The sequence below is a fragment of the Arachis hypogaea genome, chromosome 18, assembly GCF_003086295.3.
Source record: "Arachis hypogaea cultivar Tifrunner chromosome 18, arahy.Tifrunner.gnm2.J5K5, whole genome shotgun sequence".
Taxonomy (NCBI): Eukaryota; Viridiplantae; Streptophyta; class Magnoliopsida; order Fabales; family Fabaceae; genus Arachis; species Arachis hypogaea.
The window spans coordinates 5,599,410-5,621,419 of record NC_092053.1 but is presented as its reverse complement, the minus strand read 5'-3'; the positions used below and the strand labels follow the sequence as shown (position 1 = coordinate 5,621,419).

At 32.8% G+C, this 22,010-nt stretch overlaps 2 protein-coding genes across 2 annotated transcripts; one reads left to right on the top strand and one right to left on the bottom strand.

The window, feature by feature from the left end:
* Positions 1-3,502: 3,502 nt before the first annotated feature.
* On the top strand, positions 3,503-3,994 carry LOC140181214 (secreted RxLR effector protein 161-like). Its single transcript, XM_072224734.1, has one exon. It carries the CDS (start codon positions 3,503-3,505, stop codon positions 3,992-3,994), a length of 492 nt encoding a protein of 163 aa, XP_072080835.1.
* A 12,632-nt stretch (positions 3,995-16,626) lies between these two features.
* Positions 16,627-21,661, bottom strand: LOC112771779 (glucomannan 4-beta-mannosyltransferase 2). Its single transcript, XM_025816596.3, has 9 exons — positions 20,713-21,661; positions 20,538-20,636; positions 20,213-20,465; positions 18,889-18,999; positions 18,657-18,793; positions 18,436-18,549; positions 18,136-18,335; positions 17,804-18,034; positions 16,627-17,313 (listed from the first exon to the last, which is right to left on the bottom strand). Exons 1-9 carry the CDS (start codon positions 21,049-21,051, stop codon positions 17,160-17,162), a joined length of 1,638 nt encoding a protein of 545 aa, XP_025672381.1. The 5' UTR covers positions 21,052-21,661; the 3' UTR covers positions 16,627-17,159.
* Positions 21,662-22,010: the final 349 nt, after the last annotated feature.

The following is a 22,010-nucleotide window of genomic DNA, read 5'->3' as shown; positions in this document are numbered from 1 at the left end:
ATGTTTTTTTGTGTCCCACAATGAAATATACCAGTAGGACCCATGTGGTCCAATATATTTTGTTATCCCACACTATACATTTGTTACCACTTTCTATTTCTCTGCCTTCAATGTCTATGATATATGAGATTGTTGTAACTACATATATAGCCTTAAATTTAGCCAAGCTTTCATCAAAATCACATCATTTTATTTACTTTTTATTACATTTTCATATACCATTAAACTTATCAAGAAGTAGTTATTAGGCTTTAAGAATGGTTTATGTTGAGTCAAGAATTGATTTGGTTTCTTGTAATGACAAACATAATTAATAATATTCTAATATATTTATTTTTTTATAAACATTGTAGGTATTAATAGATTAACAATTAAAGATCATAATCAAACAAGCTATTATTCAAGTAAAAACAGCTTATAATTGATTATTTATAAGCAAAAATGGGTACAATTATAAGCAAAAATGGGTTTATATATAGAGAAAAAGTTGTTGCACATTGAATATAACCAAAGAGAAAAGTTTAGAGGCGGATTTAGAGGGGACTAGCATGGGCCATGGCTCTCCTAAATTTTTAAAACTTAAAATATATTTGATATAATGTCTAAAATTTTTAACAATATACCTTCTAGTTGAATGGTTAAAGGAAAACATTTTATACTCCAAAACATAGGTTCAAATCCATACATTTTAAATTTATTTTCTTTTGTTTTTTCATTTTTTTGTTTGTAATTTTTCTATCTATTATTATATAAAAATACTTTAGTTTTTATAATAATTTCTAATTAATGTAATAAAAAAATATATACATAAAAATAAATTAGATTAAATTTTATTTTTTATGATATTAAAATAAAAATATATTAAGTGAATTATTTATTAATATGAATATATCTTATATATTATATTCATTAATTTATTTTAAATACATATATTAAAAATATTAGAGAAATAATTTATATTATTTATGTTATATCTTTTATAATAAGGATAAAAATTAAAATTTTATGAAAATTTTTTTGATATAAATGATTTTTTAAAAATTAATTTTAGTTTAAAATAATATTAAAATATACAATTATTTTTTTTATTAAAACTGAACTTTTAATTTTTTGTTTTTGGCCTCCTCTTTATGAGATTTCTGGATTCGCCACTGGAGGGAAGGATTTCCTCTTCAATGCTAACGGTGAAGGGTATTTACAAATTTTATTAATTAATAATATTAATATTATTGATATTATTATTAATATTATTAATATTAATAAACGGTTACTAACCGTTTAGTACCATTTGGTTGAACGGACACAACCTTTTAAGGATTGTGTATGTTTAAAATATTGTGTCTATTGGCTAAAGGGACACTACTCTTTAAGGATTGTGTATGTTCAAAATATTGTGTCTATTGGCTAAAAGGATACAACTCTTTAAGAGTTGTGTATGTTCAAAATATTGTATCTATTGAGAGTAGAAAAGATACAACCATTTATATACGTAACTAATCATAATTGCTACGTGCAAGATGTATAAATAAGTCCTTATCCACTATTTCAGATTAGTAGTACTAAGTGTACAATTTACTCAACCATTAAGAGATTTTCTTTGTTCAAGAGAGTTGAGAATTTTTTACTATTGCTAATTAAGAAATTCTTAGGTTTCATTGTATCTTGGGAGAGTATTGTCATCAACCCTATAGCAACTAAGTGTGGGGACAAATATCTCTCTAAAAAAAGCGATCTAATCGTGCCTTGAAACCACTACACAAATATAAGATTTTGTTATCTTACCATCTTCATATACCCAACAATTTTAGAGAGATATTTCTTGAAGATGACATAAGATCAAAACACTACGTTTAAGGTCATGAATCAATAGTTTGTCAAATTAGATCGCTTTGATGGAACGAACTTCAACCGTTGGAAAGACAAGATGATGTTTCTTCTTTCAGTTTTCAATCTTGCATATGTGATTGACCTAAAGACTACACCAATTGCCGATGCCGCTGAAAATTCCACACCGAAAGAGAAAGAAAAGATTGTTCAACTGAAAAAGAAACGTGATGAAGATACTTTTGCATGTCGAGGTCATATTCTCAATACTTTGTCCAACCGACTCTATGATCTCTACATGTCAATTCAATCACCATTAGATATTTAGAAATCTTTGGAAGAAAAGTACAATACCGAACGACAAGGAATATATAAGTTTATTATGATAAAATATTTTGAATTTATTATGAATGATACTATGCCTGTCATGGATCAAATTCATGAATTACAAATCCTTGTAAGTAGACTTCGTGATCTACAAGTGGTGATCCCTGAATCATTACAAGTTGGAGCAATTATTTCAAAATTACCTTCATCATGGAATGGTTATAGGAAGAAACTTTTACATCTTGATGAGGACTTCACAATTGAGAAATTACTAAGGTATATACGTATAGAGGAGGAAACTCGAAAACGTGATGCTGTGTATCTTTCTCAAAGTTCTAAAGTGAATCACATTGGTGAAAATAACACCAATAAGAAGAAAAGAAAGTTCTCTAAAGATTCAAAACAAGATAAGAAGAGACAAAGAGAGTGTTATCATTGTCACAAGAAAGGACACTATAAAGAATGTAGACTTCTGAAAAAGGAAGCACCAAAGACCAACTTAGTGGAAGAGAAGGATCTAATTGCTAAGGTTGTAGAAAAAGTACAAAACATGCATATTGGTATGGTTACAGAAGTTAACATAGCAACACAAGAAAAATCACTTAAATGGTGGTTAGATTCAGGGGCTACTGTTCACGTTGGCAATATTACTAGAGGAGGAAAAAGATATTTTATAACCTTTATTGATGATTGTTCTAGATTTACTTATGTGTATTTGATTAGAAATAAAGAAGAAGCAATAAATGATGAAATAGACTCAATATTATCTAACAATACTTGGTTCTTGGTTGATTTGTCTCCAGGATCAAAGTCTATAGGATGTAAGTGAGTATTTAGAAGAAAGTATAACACTGATGGTTCATTACAAACCTTTAAAGAAAGGTTAGTGGCCAAGGGGTTTAGACAACAAGAAAGTCTAGACTATTTTGATACCTACGCACCTGTGGCAAGAATGACTTCTATTAGGATTCTTATAGCATTAGCATCCATACAAAAGCTTTATATACATCAAATGGATGTTAAAACAGCTTTTTTAAATGGAGATCTTAATGAAGAAATTTATATGGAGCAACCGGAAGGCTATGTGCTACCCGAAAATGAAAATAAAGTTTGCAAATTAATTAAGTCTTTGTATGGGCTAAAACAAGCGCCTAAACAATGGCATGAGAAGTTTGATTCAGTGGTGTTATCAAATGGCTTCTCACATAATAGTGCGGATAAATGTATTTACTCAAAATTTACTAAAGATTATGGAGTAATCATTTGTTTATATGTTGATGATATGTTAATCATCGGAACAAATTTAGAAGGAATTCGTATAACGAATGAGTATCTAACTTCTAAATTCAAGATGAAGGATTTGAATGAAGTTGATACAATATTAGGTATAAAGGTGCATAAGAATGAAGTTGGCTTTACTTTAAGTCAATCTCATTATATCAAAAAGGTATTGAAAAAGTTTGATCATCTCACAATTAAAGAATCCAATACGCCGTATGATCCTAATCTTAAATTAGAAGGAAACATGGGAAGACCTATAGCACAATTAGAATATGCTAGTGCTATAGGAAGTTTAATGTATGCAATGCATTGTACTAGACCTGATATAGCATTTGTTGTGTGCAAATTATCAAGTTTTATAGGAAAGCCTAACAATCAACATTGGAAAGCTATAACAAGAGTTCTTGGTTATCTCAAGAAAACCATAAACTTGGGATTACATTATAGTGATTATCCCGCAGTTTTAGAAGGTTATTCCGACGCAAGTTGGATTACAAATCTTAGTGACAACAAATCCACTTCAGGATGGATTTTCACCATAGGTGGTAGAGCAATAAGTTAGGCCTCAAAGAAACAAACATGTATTACACATTCTACTATGGAGGCTGAGTTTGTAGCTTTATCAGCCGCAGGTAAAGCAGCGGAATGGTTAAGAAATCTGTTATATGATATAAAGCTGTGGCCACAGCAAACGACAGCCATTTCAATCTTCTGTGATAATGAATCAACCATGTCTCGTGCATATAATAAGGTTTATAATGGAAAGTTTAGACATATAAGTTTGAGACATGAATTTGTGAGGCAACTAATAGATGATGGTGTAATTACCATTACTTATATAAGATCTCAAGGAAATTTAGCAGACCCTTTGACTAAAGGTTTGTCAAGGGATAAAATCAAAGAAACTACTGCTAAAATGGGATTAAAACCTATTATTGCTAAATGATGGGAACCCAACCTTATTCTAGTAGACCACTAGTTTCAAGGTTTAATGGGTAATAACAAGTTATTTAGCAATTGAAGCACTAAGGTATAAGATTTAGTGCTATTTACAATAAATTAGGAAGGTGAGTTTAAACTCTTAATGGAATGATAATATTATCTATCAAAAGATTCCACCTATATGAATATAAGAGTGGTGCCGCTCTAATCGAGAATTTTAGAGGTTTTATTCTCGTAAATATTCATGAAACCAGGATGAGCACAAGGCCATATAAGTGCTTAGAATTGTAAACTCTTGAACTTGGAGGGTATAAGTAATGTGTGTGATTTTTGGTACTAGCATATGGAGTATAGGTTTAATCGATTAGACACCTATTACTTCGTTAGAATTTTAAAATTTACACTAAAAGATTGTTTAATCTTAGTGACACATTCTTTATGCATATACTTGTATGACATTTAAATTTTGTAAATAGTGGGGGATTGAAGGGTATTTACAAATTTTATTAATTAATAATATTAATATTATTGATATTATTATTAATATTATTAATATTAATAAACGGTTACTAACCGTTTAGTACCATTTGGTTGAAGGGACACAATCTTTTAAGGATTGTGTATGTTCAAAATATTGTGCCTATTGGCTAAAGGGACACTACTCTTTAAGGATTGTGTATGTTCAAAACATTGTGTCTATTGGCTAAAGGGATACAACTCTTTAAGAGTTGTGTATGTTCAAAACATTGTATCTATTGGCAATAGAAAAGACACAACCATTTGTATACGTAATTAATCATAATTGCTACGTGCAATATGTATAAATAAGTCCTTATTCACTATTTCAGATTGATAATACTAAGTGTACAATTTACTCAACCATTAAGAGATTTTCTTTGTTCAAGAGAGTTGAGAATTTCTTACTATTGCTAATTAAGAAATTCTTAGGTTTCATTGTATCCTGGGAGAGTATTGTCATCAACCCTATAGCAACTAAGTGTGGGACAAATATCTCTCTAAAAAAAGCGATCTAATCGTGCCTTGAAACCACTACACAAATATAAGATTTTGTGTAAATGACTAGTTTGATCAATTTAGGATTGATTCTAATATTGAAAAAAGCAAAAGCTCTATAAAAGAAAATTTCATCCAAGGTAGAAGTAACTATTTTCGTGCATATTTTCAAACCATACAAATACCTTTATTTTCTTTATTTTTAATTGTATTCATATTTTTTTATTGTCTAGATTTAAGTTTATATTGAGAGATACAAAAGATAAAGAGAGTTGATATGAAAAAAAGATAAACAAAGTAACATGAATTGAAATTGAATAAGAAAGATACATTAAAATTGAAATAAAAACAAAAAAGATAGATTAAAATTGAATACAAAGAGAATCACTCTACTTTCTATCCAATTTTTTGATGCAACAAGAAAGAGACTCTTCAACCTAACTTGTCCACATCATAGTTTGGGAATTGAATCGAAGGGACTCCTCAACCTTCTACCCAATTTTTCGTGCAACAAAAGAGGGACTCACTCAATCTCACTTGTTCACATCATGGTTTCATCACAAAACAAAACAAAAAAGTGCTTTGACACCTCTAATCACTCAATACTACGATTACAATAGTTAAAGGAGTATTTATAACCTCTTATTAGGTTAAAATAAAGAAAACCTTAAAGCTCACAAAAAAGTCCAATCTAGTAACTAAATAAATAAAAATAAAAATATATCAAAATAAACTAATAACTTTTAAATAATATTTGATCTTTTCATATCACGAACATTTAAAGTATGTATCATTCTCCTCCTCTTTAAAAAAATTTGTTCTCGAATCTTGTAACTTAAAAAATAGTATATGAAAAGGGAAAAATATAAAAAAAATAATTTCTTTTTTTGTATTTTTCTCTTTTTTCTATATTTTTTTGGACTGTATGTTTTTTTATTTTTTAAAATATAAAATCAATAAGAACGATAAGATAATAATAAAATATAAACAAGAAAGATAAGAACATAATGAAGGACGTGAGAGACACTTGAAGCATTTTTTTTTGGATACAAAAAGAAGATACATAGATTAATAAGGATTAATCAAATACCTGAACTCTGATACCAAATGATACGAAAAAAGATAAACAAAAAGACATGAATTGAAATTGAATAAGAAAGATATATTAAAATTGAAATAGAAATTAAAAAAATAGGTTGAAATTTAATACAAAGAGAATCACTCTACTTTATCAAATTTCTTGATGCAACAAGAAAGGGCACCTCAACCTAACTTGTCCACATCATAGTTTGAGAATTGAATCGAAGAGACTCATCAACTTTCTACCCAATTTCCCGTGCAACAAGAGAGGGACTCACTCAACCTCACTTGTTCACACCATGGTTTCATCTCGAAACAAAAAAAAAGTGCTTTAGCACTTCTAATCACTCAATACTATGATTTTTTTTAAAAGATAATTATTTTTATTTTTTGAATAAAGTTGGTCCAAAACTGGACATCACACATAATAATTGTCCACATAAAAAAGTTTCACCAATCAATTAAACAACTGTGTAATTGAAGTAATGAAAGAAACTGGTAAGGTCATCTTCAAGAAGGGGAAATGGAAAGGCAACAGGTTGTGCACTCCTCCATGAGCTTTCGCACAGCGTGAACAACTTTTACCGGCAACTTTCGCTTACTTTCAAAACTTGCTCATTTTTGGATTTTCAAATCTGTCATGCCACGTTAGCTACAAGTTTCTTTATCTCCTTCAATTGTCTTCGTCCTTTGTTCTGATTTTGCAATTCTTCCCACTACCGCCAAGGCTCATCGGTAACTATTGGGAGATGAATACCCAATAGCCTCCAAGCTTCTGCTGAATCTGGACAGACCCACAAACAATGTGAAGTCCATTCCGTTGAGTTACATCGTGGGCAGATAGGGTTAACTTGGGAGATTCGAGTGTGGAGCTTTAATTTGACTGGTAATCCATTATGCATTAGTTTCCATAAGAAATTTGTTTACCTTGGATTGGCTTTTAAAACTCCATATTCCTGACCATATGGATTTTTTTTGGCACTGGATAGAAAAAAATTTCTCTAGAGGATGATAAACCTGAAATGCAATTTTATAACCAGATAAGATTGAATAGCTTTCCTTCTTCTCCTTCAGTCAGGTAATGTAGTCTTCTCCTTCTACAATTTCTGTGTTAATAATTGCCTCTGCTATTGCTGGGTTGAAATGTTCTTTTATTTTTGTTTGATTCTATTGTCTGTTTAGTAGCATTAGTTCTGCAACCCATTGTGGAGTGTATTCTGTATTTGCATTAGTTATAGGTGTTATGGCAGTAAACTCTTTAACCCATGAATCTTGTGTAATACTTATCATGCTGCCTCGTTCTATTCTCCAAAAAATGCCTTTTTTCAGAATTTTTCGACTCTCCAACACGCTTTTCCAACCCCATGAGGGTTTGGTTCCTATCTCAGCCCGTAGAAAACTAGAAAATCTGTAGTATTTACTTTTATAAAACTTAGAAATCAGGGAATTAGGTCTAGTCAATAGTCTCTACCCTTGCTTAGCTAACATAGCAAGATTGAAGGCTTTTAGATCCTTGAAGTTCAATCCCCCTTATTCTTTCGGCCTACAAGTAATTCTCCAACTTATCCACTGCATCCTCATTTCGCTTCCCTTTTGTTCCCACCAGAACTGCAGAATTTTCCTCTAAATTTTTTTGAGCAGTATTTCTGGCAACTTGAAATAGTTTAAGGTGTAAAGTGGTACAGCAGTTGCAATGGCTTTTATTAACACCTCCCTGCCACTTGATGAAGGTAAAGCCCTTTTACAATGTTGAAGCTTTTGCGTAATTTATCCTTTATGTAATTAAATGTTGCCCTTTTAGACCTTTGGATGACTAATGGAAGTCCTAAATATTTGTCTTGATTGACAACATGAGGAACTTCGAGTATGTTAGCTAGGAAATCTCGCGTATACACTGTTGTATTTCTGCTAAAGAACACTGATGATTTATCCAAGTTGACCTTATGACCACGAATCTCTTCATAACTCTGTAAAATATGAATTAGTTCCTGACAATCCTCTTCCGTAGCCTTACTAAATAGTATTGAGTCATCTGCAAAAAATAAGTGATTGATTTTGGGACAACGGTGATTAAGTTTCAATCCAAAAAATTTCTGTCTCTGTTCTCCTTTGTGGAGCAGATGGAAAAGTCCCTCTGCACAAAATAGAAAGGTAGGGAGAGAGGGGGTCGCCTTGCCGTACCCCTCTACATGGTTTAAAGAAACCATGCGGTTGACCATCCACAGTAATAGAATAATAAACTGTTGTCACACACTCCTTAATCAAGTCCACCCATTTATTACAAAAGCCCAACTTTCTCATCATAGACCATGTGAAAGACCATTCCACCCTATCATATGCTTTACTCATATCGATCTTTAAAGCGAAATCATGACTCCCATATTTCTTGTTCTTTAGAAAATGCATGAATTCATGTGCAATTAATACGTTGTCACTAATCAGTCTTTCATTTGAAATTTTAGGAATTAAGCAAATATTTGTATGATTAAAAGCCTTAAGCAGTTTACCTCCAAAGGAAAAACTTCTAACTGCTTTGATAACGTCCTCTTTAATCACATCCTAATAAGCCTGATAGAACTTAGCAGTGAGTCCATCATCCCCAGGTGCAGAGAAGGGGTCGATAGAAAAAACTGCCGCTTTGATCTTTTTTTCTGTCACTGGTCTGACTAGCCTCCGGTTAGTTACTGCATCTATCTTCTTTGGAATATCCTGAATCTCTTTGGTTCGGGTTGCTTGAGGTAAAGAGAGTCTCAAAATACTTCTGGGCTATTTCTGCTATTTCTTCTATCTCTGTTGTTGTATTCCTTTCTTCGTCCTCCAAATACTGTATTCTATTTCTTCTATTCCTCACTTGGAACTTGGAGTGAAAGAACTTAGTGTTTTGATCACCCCAATTCAGCCAATTAACTTTAGATTTTTCTCGCCAATATCTCTCCTCTTGGTCCAGAACTTCCTCCAATTTAGCCTCTAGATTTCAGATTACGATATCATTGGCATGCTCTCCTTTTCCAACCTCTTTACCCAAATTTTCTTTGACATTAAGAATTCTGACCTTACAGTTAGAGCAGGAAGACTTTTGCCTATCCACAAGTTTATGTCTGCATTTTTTCAGCTTAGTTGCAAGCTGAAACATTGGTGAACCCTCTGTTCCTTCTCTCCAAGTCTCCTTCACAATGGCAGTAACATCTCCCATCTCACACCATCTTTCTTGAAATTTGAATCTTCTCTTAAACCTCCTCCTTTCCTTCTCTGTACTTAATAAAATCGGTCTATGATCAGATCATGTGTCCTCCAAGTGCATGACCACAACATTTGGCCAATCATCTCTCCAAACACTGGTTGCTAAGGCTCTATCCAGCCTCTCCTTAACAAGGTTTTCTTCGAATTACCGATTACTCTACATGAACTTATTCCCTTCATAACTTAAATCAATTAAACCTCCATCATTGATGAAATCATTGACATTTTGTATGAATGAACTTAAGTTTGCTCTGCCACCCTCTTCATGATTTGCTTTGATTGCATTGAAATCTCCTATGACAACTAACTTATCTCCATCAATCTCCATAAGCTGTAACACTTGTTTATATTGATCAATCCTTCTCACCTCTTTCGTACCCACGTGCACTCTTATAACCTTTTATTTTTGCCCTGCTTGTTGATCATCAGCTGTGAAATGAATAAAAAATGTTTAAGAATCTGAACTTGAATATTATCTTTCCACACTACCACCAGATCACCTGCCAACCCAATCGGGTCCACTAAGAACATAGAATTATATCCTCGGGAAATTGTTCTTTGTCTCGCATAAGAACAAAACCTCGGGAGAATGAGATTTAAAAATCTTTTTGATGCCGTGAACTGTCAGGGATACCCCCAAACCCTGACAGTTCCACATTCCCATCTTCATGTCTCTTGGGGCACCAAATTATGGCTGGCACCCTTTCCCTTTTCAGCAAAATGTTGTTCTTCCGAGCATGATTTTTTATTTTGTGATCCTTCTCCAGCGTCTTCAAATTGTCGCTTAACCCCCGAAATTGATTTGAAAGAATATTTCCTCCTTGCTATATATTTCATATTCTTCTTCTTACCCCCTTATTACCTTCAAATTCCTCCCCTACTCTAATAGAAAATACATAATCCGAACAGCTTTTTTGTATTTGTTCAGCTCCATTTTCATCCACCTTTTCCTTGTCTCTCAGAATATGTTGATCCTCCAATCCACCTTCATTTTTTTTCCACTGTACTATTACCATTCTTTCTACTCTGTACTTCATCTTCTTCCTCCCGCACCTGTGAATTATTATCTTGGACAGATAGGTTGGCAAAATCTTTGATTAGACACACCGGTGTTGGTTTGTTTGATCTCTCTCTCCCTTCTCCAGTCTTGTTCCTCCAATTCGGGTGCGGATGTTCCTTTTGGTTCTCAATTCTCCTCCCAAGTTGTTCAGCTCGTAGCCAAGGTCCCCACTGTTCCCCCTATTGACTTCCCTTCATCGAGTCCTCCACATATTGACTACAAGCTCTGATTTCATGCCCTACACAACCACAGTAGTGGCAGAAGTTTTCGATTCTCTCATACTTGATCTGAGTCTCTATGACTTTGTTATTTCTACCTGTAATTCTTAAAACCCTTCTCAAAGACTTAATTATGTCCAATAGTATTTGAATTTTGAGAATTGTTTCTTCTTTCTCTCTCATAGTGAACACATCAGCATCTATGACCTTTCCCATCGCCTCTCCCACCTTTTTTCCTAAACGTGCCATCTTGCATTGTTCAAGTAGTCTCCATATCTGTACCCATGTGAGAACCAAAGTAAATTCCTTCTCATTAATCTCAATCTCTGCTGACCACCTCCATAGGTTTAAAATATAATTTTTAAATAGCCACGGTGCCTCTTTCTCTATTCGAATTAGGTCAATTTCCTTTTCAAAAAAAAAAAAATGGAATAGATTTCCTCTATGATCCATCACCTTAAAGCCCTCTGGTTGTCTCTATATAGCATACACCGATTCAAGAGTTCCAGCACTGAATTGTCTGTCTGCCATGAGTTTGACCACCAGGCTCTTTGTGCATTTTTTCATTCCTTCCTTAATATCTTCATCCTCAAAGTGAAAAACCTGATCCTCCTCTTTATCATCCACGAACTTTTCGTGATCTTGATTATCAACCAAAGCTGCCATGGTTACCTTTAGGCACTTTACAAGCAAAACTTGCAAAATTAGGATTTCTCTGCATACCCTAACAGAGCAAGAAAATAACCCTAGTAGCAGGGCAACTACTCAATACTACAATTACAATAGTTAAAGAGGTATTTATAACCTCTTATTAGGTTAAAACAAAGAAAACCTTAAAGTCCACAAACATAAAGTCCAATTTAGTAACTAAATAAACAAAAAATCAAAATATATCAAAATAAACTAATAACTTTTAAATAATATTTGATCTCTTCATATTACAAATATTTGAAGTACGTATAAAGAGTTGTTCACATAAAAGTCATTTAATCTTTGTTTGAGTATTTTGATTTCAAAAGTGTGCTACGTTAGAGTACACTTTATTTTCCTTAATTAAGTTGAGTTAGCATCTAGACGATTTATTAAGCTTGGGATAGCTTAGGTAGTTTAGAAGAGTGTGAATCTCTTAGAATTGGAGATTGTAATCTATCTTGATTATAATAAAATTTTTACCATTATTGTAGTAAGACTGAACGTAAATCATATTGCATTTTTTTTAACATAGGTAGCTCAACACAATATAGTGGAGCCGAAGGAACAAGGATAACAAAAGACAAACACAAACATAAATGAAAAGATGTTATCCATTGTCATCTCCGACATTGCCATCAACAACCAAATGGATCAACTCCACACCATTCCTTGTAACTCAAGAAGGACAGAATCTTTACTCCTTCAACACTTGTCTCTACTCTCTGGAAAACTCTGCTATTTCGCTCCAACCAGATGTTCCAAATAACCGCACAGAATCCTATCAGCCATTTCTTTTACTCAGACTTCCCACTTGTTACTCCAGTCCAACTCTCAAAGAACTCTTTAACGGTTTTCGGGATGGCCCAAGCTCTATCAGTAAATGTCAACCATGCACACCACACCTGCCACGTGAACTCACAAGCAAAAAAAATAAATAAATGATGTACAAATTCTATATCCTTTTTACACAATACACAAATATTGTCATGATGATTAATAATGCCAAGTCTACTCAGCCTCTCCTTCGTGTTTACCCTGCCTACTAGCACAAACCAAGCAAATAGTTCAACTCTTGGAGGAACCAAGCCTCTCCAAATGGAGCTTGTGAAGTTGTAACTCGTGATGTCGGCTGAAAGAGTCTCTTTCTGTAGCACCTGCACAAAAGAATTAGTAGAAAAAACTCCATTTTTATCAAATTTTCATACAACTGAATCCTCTCTATCAACCGATAACCTTATAACCCGTAACCGGTCGTGTAATTGATTGAGCAACTCTAGCTCCCATTGGAAGAGTTCTCTCCTCCATTGGAAGTCCCATGCCCACTCTAGCTCATCCCAAAACCCACAGTCCCCTATTATGGATCCTTGTTGATTTGAAACAGAGAAGAGTTTGGGAAAACAATCTTTCAAAAAGTCATCTTGTAACCAATCATCCTCCCAAAAACGAATATTTTTGCCATTTCCCACCTCCATGGATAGACCCTTGATCATCATATCTCTTGCCTGTTGCTCCTTAATATTAAGCTGGCAAATAGTGACCAAACCAAAATATATCGAAGCGTCACTCTTCTCTTTTTCTATTTTTTTTACTTTTTGTTCCGGATATTCTAAAAAACAAAATCGCAAATAATCTCTTAATACCAAAATTCTATATAACTTTTTTTTCAACTCACTTATATATAAATATCCCAACATTTTTCTTCCACCCTTCAATTAAAGAACTTGGTTTCAGGACATAAATTAAGCTTTTATTTACACAGCTGCCAATTAGACAGCTCAGGAGAATCAATCTCGAACAATTACCAAACAATAGACAATAAGAGTAAAGGAGACAACTACTTCACAATACAATGTACTTTATCTTCAATAATGTAAATATTACTAGCCTTACTTTTTATAACTCTAGCTTCCCCCAATAAATACCTTGACCAGATCTCTGCCATTGATGTTGGGACATAATTAGTAACTTTCTGGGTTTTTTTTTTTTTTTGTGTGCTATATGTTCAATCAAAAATACTTACATGTTTCTAGAAAAATAATATATTTAAAGTGTAATATAAAATTATTTGTTTTTATTTATAATATATAAAAAATTTAAGAATGAGTGATTGTAACATGAAACATGCATTGAATATATTTAAGTATATATCATGTCAAATGTGCAATCTGGCAATTTTCTCATTGATCAATCTATACAAATTGCCACATGACTCTACCAATTTTTTCAATTTCTCATCACGTGAAATAAATCATGTCAAAGGATCATCGTCAGTCTTCTTTTGGTTCCTTGCCAAAATCAATTCCTTTATTTAATTAATAAAGGAACAATGCCAAAAATCATGAATCTTCTAAGGATATTATTGTGGTCGAATTAGGCCTAATAGACAAAGAATGCTACAAATATTTTTATAATTTTTCACTGAAATTAACATCTACATTTTGTCTTTCTTACAAATTTAATGAGAGTAATAATACTTAATTAGTATTTAGTACAACAAGGTAATTCAACTTGACTGTTCATTTTATTTTAATTTTCCAGGGGAATCTATTTAGAGCCACAAGAATACTGCAGTGTTACAATAATTGTCAAAATGCTAATAACTTAATGCTTTCAATATATTGTACAGCGTTATTATATGTATGTGAGATCTGAGTTGTATTAAATAGATTTAAAAAAAAAAAATGCAATAGATCTGAAGAAATTTGATGACATGGAACAATGGAACCAAGGTTGAAGCCCAACTTTGCTAATAAATAAAATATTACAGCATAAAGAAGAAATATTAGTTGACTAGTAGTTAACAATGATCTTTGCTGCCCTTCAACTGATTTAGGAAGTTAAGGGTGCATTTGGTTTGTATTTTTATTTGTAGTATTTTTTATTTTTTAAATTTTATGAAGAAAAAGATGAAAACAGAAAATAAGATTTTATTATTTTTATTATTTTTACTTTTTTTTTTTCACAAGATACGAAAAACAGAAAATATTGAAAATGATAACAAAAAATGAAAATACCAACCAAACGTATTTTAAACTTCATGGCCTCTTTATTTTTCTTTAGTAAGCTACAAACATGTATATAAAAAGTTAACTATCTGTATAAATATACATTAAAATATAAAATACACCAAAAATAAATTAAACAAATATATATTTATATATAAATATATAATGACTAATTTATTAATTAATTTTTTGCATATAAATAATATTTTTTTAATCTGTTAGCATGGTCACTTTTTAGTATATTTTATCTGAATTAAAGAACATATTTATATTAAAAATGTATTGATTTAGAAATATACAAAAAAATTAGTAACCATGGATAAAAATAACAAAAGTAATAGTATTTTATTCATAGGGAGGATTAGAATGCATGTGCTTAAAATATTTTAATCGGGAGATAAAAAAAATTAGGGAAAATTTGTCACAACTCACAAATGACAAATGATGTCACTTTGGCTTGAAGAAACCAAAATGACAGTTAATATTTCGTGCCATGGCAGGGTTTACACATGATTGGGCACGAGGCATAAGATGAAACATGAAAATGTTCACTAGGGTTACATCATGCTTAAAAAGTTTGTTAACAAGTTAAGAGTGTGTTTGGTGTGTACTTTTTTTTTTATTTTTATTTGTAATATTTTTATTTTTTAAACTTTGTGAAGGAAAAAAAATTGTAAAAAAAATAAAATTTTGTTTTTATTTTCACCTCTAATTTATTTATTTAATTTTTATAAAATTTTGATATATAAAATATTAAAAATAAAAATACAAACTAAATACTCTTTAAAAATGTTATAATGGGGTTATAATTAAACCAATTGGGTTAAGACAATTGTCTTAATAACATTGGATACTTGAGGCACAAGTCTTGCTTATGGTAAGAACCTATGTTTGATAGTGTGTGTACTGAGAGGGTATAACAAACAGCATATGCTCAAGGGCATGTGATCTTTGGCCAAATGCTAAAAAATATTGCATGTGATCTCTTATCCGTTTATACCAGTTTTTATTTTATACGGCATTGAAGATGTGAACAAAAGCTGAAATTATGGTATCCCATGCTTTTAGCATTATGTTACGTTTGTTGAATAATTAAATAAGAAAAAAAAAGGTGGCCCACTTTATTGCAAATTCAAAATGAATTGATTTAATGACTTGAAAAACTTTTGAAACTATTTTTTATTTTTTACGATATTTTTCAATCCGACAAGTCAATAATTAATCTATGAATATAAGTTTTAGTTATCAATTTATCACTAGCTAATAAATTGATGTATGTATAAGACGGAATTCGAACACTCAACACTTGTTTAAACAAAATAATAAACTAACTACTAAACTAACCTAAGTTAATTTTTTTCGAACTATTATATACAAATACACTATAACTAATTATAGCTCATTTTTTTTTATGTCATATTAATATTCGAAACAAAAAAAATACTAAAAACATTTCACACACTGTAAGTCATGAAAATAGATCCTCTCTAGTTTTTTTAACAATTGAGAGAATAAAGTGTAATCTCTCACCTTTAATTCTATAAGTGGAACCAAAAATAAATAGGAGAGAGAGAGTAATGAAGAGTAAGATTAAACACTGGATACTATCCAATTTTTTTTTCACTGAAAAAGATCTACTTTTCACTGGAAAGGATCCACTGGAAAGGATCCACTCCCGTAAGTCACTTCATAGTGAGGTAATTTGCAAGCACTCTATCAATATGGCATGAAAAAAGGAAATTGATGGTGTCAAATGTGAACATGTTAAGGTTTTGGAAATCAAGTTTGCTTACAACATAAGAATCAAGTTTTGCTCTTAGAAAAGGTGAATCATTATGAAGCATTCATCCACTCTGGACTATTTACTGGTCCATGTTCTCACTAGTATTGCTCCATATATCAATACATATAACATCAACAAAAAATCATTCCTCAGGAGAAAGAAACAAAAATGGCAAACATCATGAATTAAATAAAGTTCATGTTTTATCCAATACATTTATTTGGCTTGAACTATGGATAAAGAAAAAAAAATAAGGAACCAAGAAAAATAAATAACTGTAAAAATCTCACAAAAACAATTCAACCTATGCAAACAAAAGAAAAAACATTATCTAACTTGCTGACTCTAAATTTAAGACCATATATAATGGTACAATCTTCTTGCTTGTCCTTAAGCCTGTTGTGATGGCAATTTCAAAAGGCACACTCTGATCTTTGCCTTTGAATTTGTTTGGAACTTCAATTCTTCACTGAAAGGCAAGGAAATCTTGGGAAGAACGAACTTCTCTTGCTCCACATGAAGAAAATGATGGAGATTTTGCTCTAAAGTAGCTGTAGATTTTTTGGTACAGCTTTAATTTGTTGCTTCAAGAAATCATTTTGCCCCTTTTATATAATGTTACAGAGAGGAGGGAAACTACAAAGATATTGACACTGACACGGATGAAACTTTAAGTAACTGGAGACATTGGCTTAGACAATGGTACCAACGTAGCCAAATCCAACAATTGAGAAGGTTATGGTCTGAAGGAATAGGTAAATAAAGTAGTTGTTCTTTCCATGCACAAAGTCATAGCATCCACAGAAGAAGAGGAATGCAGCAAATCCAAGCTCCAACGTGTTAACTCTGTTTAGCCAAGAATAACAATAATCAAGAATAATTCATTTCAAAAATGCTTTGTGCAATTGAAAAATTAGTCATGAAATTAACTATTATGTATTTGTGTATAAATATATGTGTTATTTAACTCATTTTCAATGTGTATTTTGTGTTCGTGGCTGATTTAGTAACTAATTTTTTATGTGAACATAGCATGGTTGTAATAATTTCAATCACGTGTTGCTTCTAAAATATTGTACCATGCGCAACTGGAAGATACTTATTAATACAGTGAAGAACATAAAAAATGGATTTAGAACAATGAAGAATTTCTAAGTACTTCACTGTCATGACATGTTCAGTTCTTCTACCTATCAAAAGAATCCTAAGTAGTATTATTGCTACAAAATTAGGCGCATTAAAAGTGCTACCCAATCATTAATTAATTTGGGGGCCATCTGGATGATGATAATGCCAGCCAGGGTGCAAATGAATTTATTGTAGAAATTGAACTGACCTTTCGAAAAACCTGGATCTTGGTTTCTTGACTGGTGCTTTGATGGCATTATTGTTGGCTTTGTTCTTGGAAGCATCTTTGTTCTTGTTATTGACAGAATCACCAAGTTTCTCAGTAACAACCCACTCATTGGCTCTCCCAGCTTCTAACAGACCTATGAATGTTGCTTTTGTTCGATGCAATGACATCACATTCTCAAAAAGGATCCAGTAGAACAGCAGGTGAATTGACCTGCATACATGCACGCCATGTGTTTGTTAAATTGCCAGCTTAGCTTTTTAATGTTTTAGGAACTAGTGGTTAGTTTAATTAAAGAATAAAAAGATAGATACCTTGGTGTTCCAACTGAATTGAGGATGGTGATGATGGAAGGGATATAAACAGCACCCCAGATTGGAACATGAACCTCAGGGACCAAGATTGTGAGTGGAAGCACAACACAGTAGAAGAAGAATGTGACCATGTGAGCTATGATCTTTCTAACAAAGAAGAAGCTGTATATAACGTACACTTTCTTCCAAAATCTCACTTTCTGCAAATCAAATAGAAGAAAAAACACTGATCACCAACTTGTTCATTCTCACTTCGTTCACTACTAATCATATAATAATTAATTAATTCCTATAGCTCACCTTGTTCCTTACAATCTCCATCACCATTTTGCGGAACAGATTAGCAGGACCACAAGACCATCTGTGTTGCTGGAACCTGAAGGCCCTCAGAGTACTTGGAAGCTCACTTTTGGCCTAGTTAGTTAGTTAATTAGTTGGTTTATTAACTCCCACATTATTAATTCATTAATTACTTTGATTTTGATATAATGAGTTAAAGTGGGTATAATGTGTATATGTACCTGGAGGTCTCCAAGGTAGACAAATTTCCATCCCCTAAGACTAGCACGAACAGCAAGATCCATGTCCTCCACGGTTGTTCTGTCTTTCCACCCTCCTGCTTCATTGATTGCACCAATTCTCCAAATACCTGCTGTCCCTGCAATTTTAATTTGCAACTTTATGTTATAATGTTTTGGAATTGCATGCACAGCAACAACATCTAATTAAGGTCAAATTATAATTACTACGTACCATTGAAACCAAAGAAAGCATGAGTGGCTGATCCAACTTCTTGCTCCACTGTGAAATGGTAATCAAGGGACATCTCTTGCATTCTTGTCAGCAAACACTCGTCAGCATTCACTGTCACACACAAACCATACTTAATTAATTCTCAGTTTTAATTTTATAGATATTCTTCATCAAAATTATTACGCTACTGTTATTATTATTATTATTATTTGGAATTGAAAGAAAGAAAAGCGAAAAAAACAAATCCATATAAACCTAAAAGTATATGAAAATGAAAGAAATTGAGTGAGTGTGTTTGTCGTCACGTGAGTGAATAATAATAAGAAAAGATGCCACGTAATTAGATGCAAAGAAGGATAAGTGAAGTGGAAGTGTCGGCAACCAAGGACCGAGGTCCACACCATTAGGCACATGGTAAGACCCACAACCACAACGTATACATAATATAGATTGGGAAAATACTATATACTAGCGATATTAAATTATAACCAAACCACGTGGGAAGTGGTCTCGTTGAATTCATGGATTTGCAACTTTGGAATCATGGAAGAACGGAAGCGCTATTATTATTATTCAAGGGGGCAAATTTGATATAGTATATTGACCAAACAACCCTGAAATAATTTGACAAACTTGGCTCCATCTTCATTCTCATGTTAAAAGAAACATCCCACCGACGACACCATTGACTGTGACCATCACCCCTTCAACGTTTTTTCGTTACTTATATTAGAAATTTGATGATTCAGTGACCATAATTGAATGTTGTTCACTTCATACGCTATGACACTACACACCCCACCACAGATTTTCCCTTATTACGATCTTGATTTTGATGCATGGCTAAGTTAGGGGGTGGTAGAAGGGGTATGTAGCATATATAATTGCAGATTTTGTCTTTTAAAAGAGAGGGGAGAGGGGGGCCATAAAACAAAAACAAGCTTCAGAACCATGGTCATAGCTAGGGTGGTCCCACCCTTCTTCTCAGCTTAACAAAACTTCACTACTCCAATGCCTCTGTAAATTTATTTAATTATTTAACTAAAATAAATAATTGCGACCTTAAGATCACAGATTATGAAGTACATTATACCTTTTGTACGACTCTTTTTCATTATTTCCATTAAGACGACATGTTTGTGCACTGAGTTTCTCTTATTTAACTAAAATAAATAAATAAGACGTAATGATAAGCAGTGATTAGTTGTCACCGACAGCTGGATTTGATAATAATGAAGTTATAGATGTAGTAGTATTAGTGTGATTTAATTATAGTTAGGGAGTGGGGTTAGGTGATGGTGGAAAAAAGTAAATAAATAATTACCAAATCTCCAGCGAGCTTGAACAAGTGCGATGTCAGGGTTGCCAATCAAGAAAGGAACGGCTCTACGGAGGAAATCAGGCTCAGGCCTGAAATCAGCATCGAAGATTGCCACGTACTCACAGTGCTTGACGTAGCTACGTTTTAGACCTTCTTTGAGTGCACCCGCTTTGTACCCCGTTCTGTTCTCTCTGATTTGGTACGTTATGTTTATCCCTTTGCTCGCCCATCTCTGACATTCCATTTCCACCATTTGCTACAAATCAACACAAATTAGTTAATTAATTTCACTTCTTAATCCCTCACTACACAATTAAAATATATGCACCTTAACCACGGGGTCGGTAGAATCATCCAGGACTTGGATCACGAGACGGTCAGCAGGCCAAGAAAGATTACAAGCTGCTCCAATCGAAACCTTGTAAACCTGAAATTAACGCCATAAAACTAAGAAAAATTCTTATAATAAAGTCACTTTAGAGAATGGAAGTGAATGAATGAACCTCTCTTTCGTTGAACATTGGGATTTGGATGAGGACGACTGGGAAGTTAGAGCTACCAAGCTCGACATCATCTTGGATGGGCTCATAATTGTAGCGTTTTTCCGGTTTCTTCCAGAAGAGCTTCACGAGGATGATGACAATGCCCATGTAGAGCCTCTCGATGAAAAGCATGAGCGCCATTGCTAAGGAAATGTAGACGGAAAGCTTCAACAGTGGTACTATCAATGGCGCCTTCACAACCTCCCATATCATCTGAATCTGCCCCGCCAAGTGGTTACTCACACCCTGGATTGACTCTGGTATGAATACCTTCACTCCTTCTGCTCCCTCCATATCCATAATGATACTAGCTACAATCGGCAACAAGACTGGTGGCACTTAAGAATAGTGACAATAAAGAAAGCAGTGAAGTGGTTTTTATGAGCTTTCAAAAGCTATGGATTTTAGAATAGGAAGGGTGGTTATTCATAAATCTCCCTCCACCCCGCATATGGAAAAACTAACAACAAAAAGCTAAGAATGCACTCACTTTTTTTTCCCTCTTTCTCTCTCTCACACACACACTAGTGTGGTTGGTTCAGCCAAGAAATGCTGGGGTGTTTTATGGTTTCTTTCTATCTGAGAACACAACCCAACAGAGGCATGAACAGGGTGTGTGTGAGACTCTGAGAGCAGTGAGTGAGAGAGAGAGAGAAGGGGCAATAGATGGAGAGAGAAATGGGTTACTTTATAGTTAGATTTTGGTGATTACATTTTGCATTTACTGCATTTTTTTATATTATAATTTATTTTTATTCTTTTTCGGACGTTTGATTATATTTCATCAGGATTCAGATGTGGTTGCCTTTTTGGTCACCAGGGAAAAAAGAAGGAAAAAAAAAAAAAGGCTTGTGGTCCATGGCTAAACTTAACTGTTCCTTACCTTGGTGTTAATTTTAACTTTTCAGTCTGTTCCTGTATCCTATGATTGGAGATATAATAGTATCAAAGGGTATTATAGTCATTTTATATAGGGGTTTTTTCCTCTTCTGTTTTGGGCTTTTGGCTGCATTGCCAGGGAGATGAGGTAAAAAACGGATAAAATATCATCCAAGGAAAAGTGGAAAACTGACAAATAATGCTCATTAACACACTGGATTTTTTTTTCTTTTCAAAATCTTTTATTTACCGTTCGGTAGAGAAGAACATATCTAACTTTTGTTCACAAATGGGAAGCTTCATAAATATAATGCAGGTTTAATTTAGTGTTTTGTTTATAGGGAGATACGATAATTAGTCAAATATATTTAAATAAATAT

Coding starts and splice junctions, on each gene's coding strand:
- LOC140181214 (XM_072224734.1), top strand. CDS start 3,503: ATGAAGGATTTGAATGAAGTTGATACAATATTAGGTATAAAGGTGCAT.
- LOC112771779 (XM_025816596.3), bottom strand. CDS start 21,051: ATGGATATGGAGGGAGCAGAAGGAGTGAAGGTATTCATACCAGAGTCA. Junction 19,000..20,212: donor TCAAGCTCGCTGGAGATTTG/GTAATTATTTAT, acceptor TGTGTGTGACAG/TGAATGCTGACGAGTGTTTG. Junction 18,336..18,435: donor TGGAGATTGTAAGGAACAAG/GTGAGCTATAGG, acceptor TTTGATTTGCAG/AAAGTGAGATTTTGGAAGAA.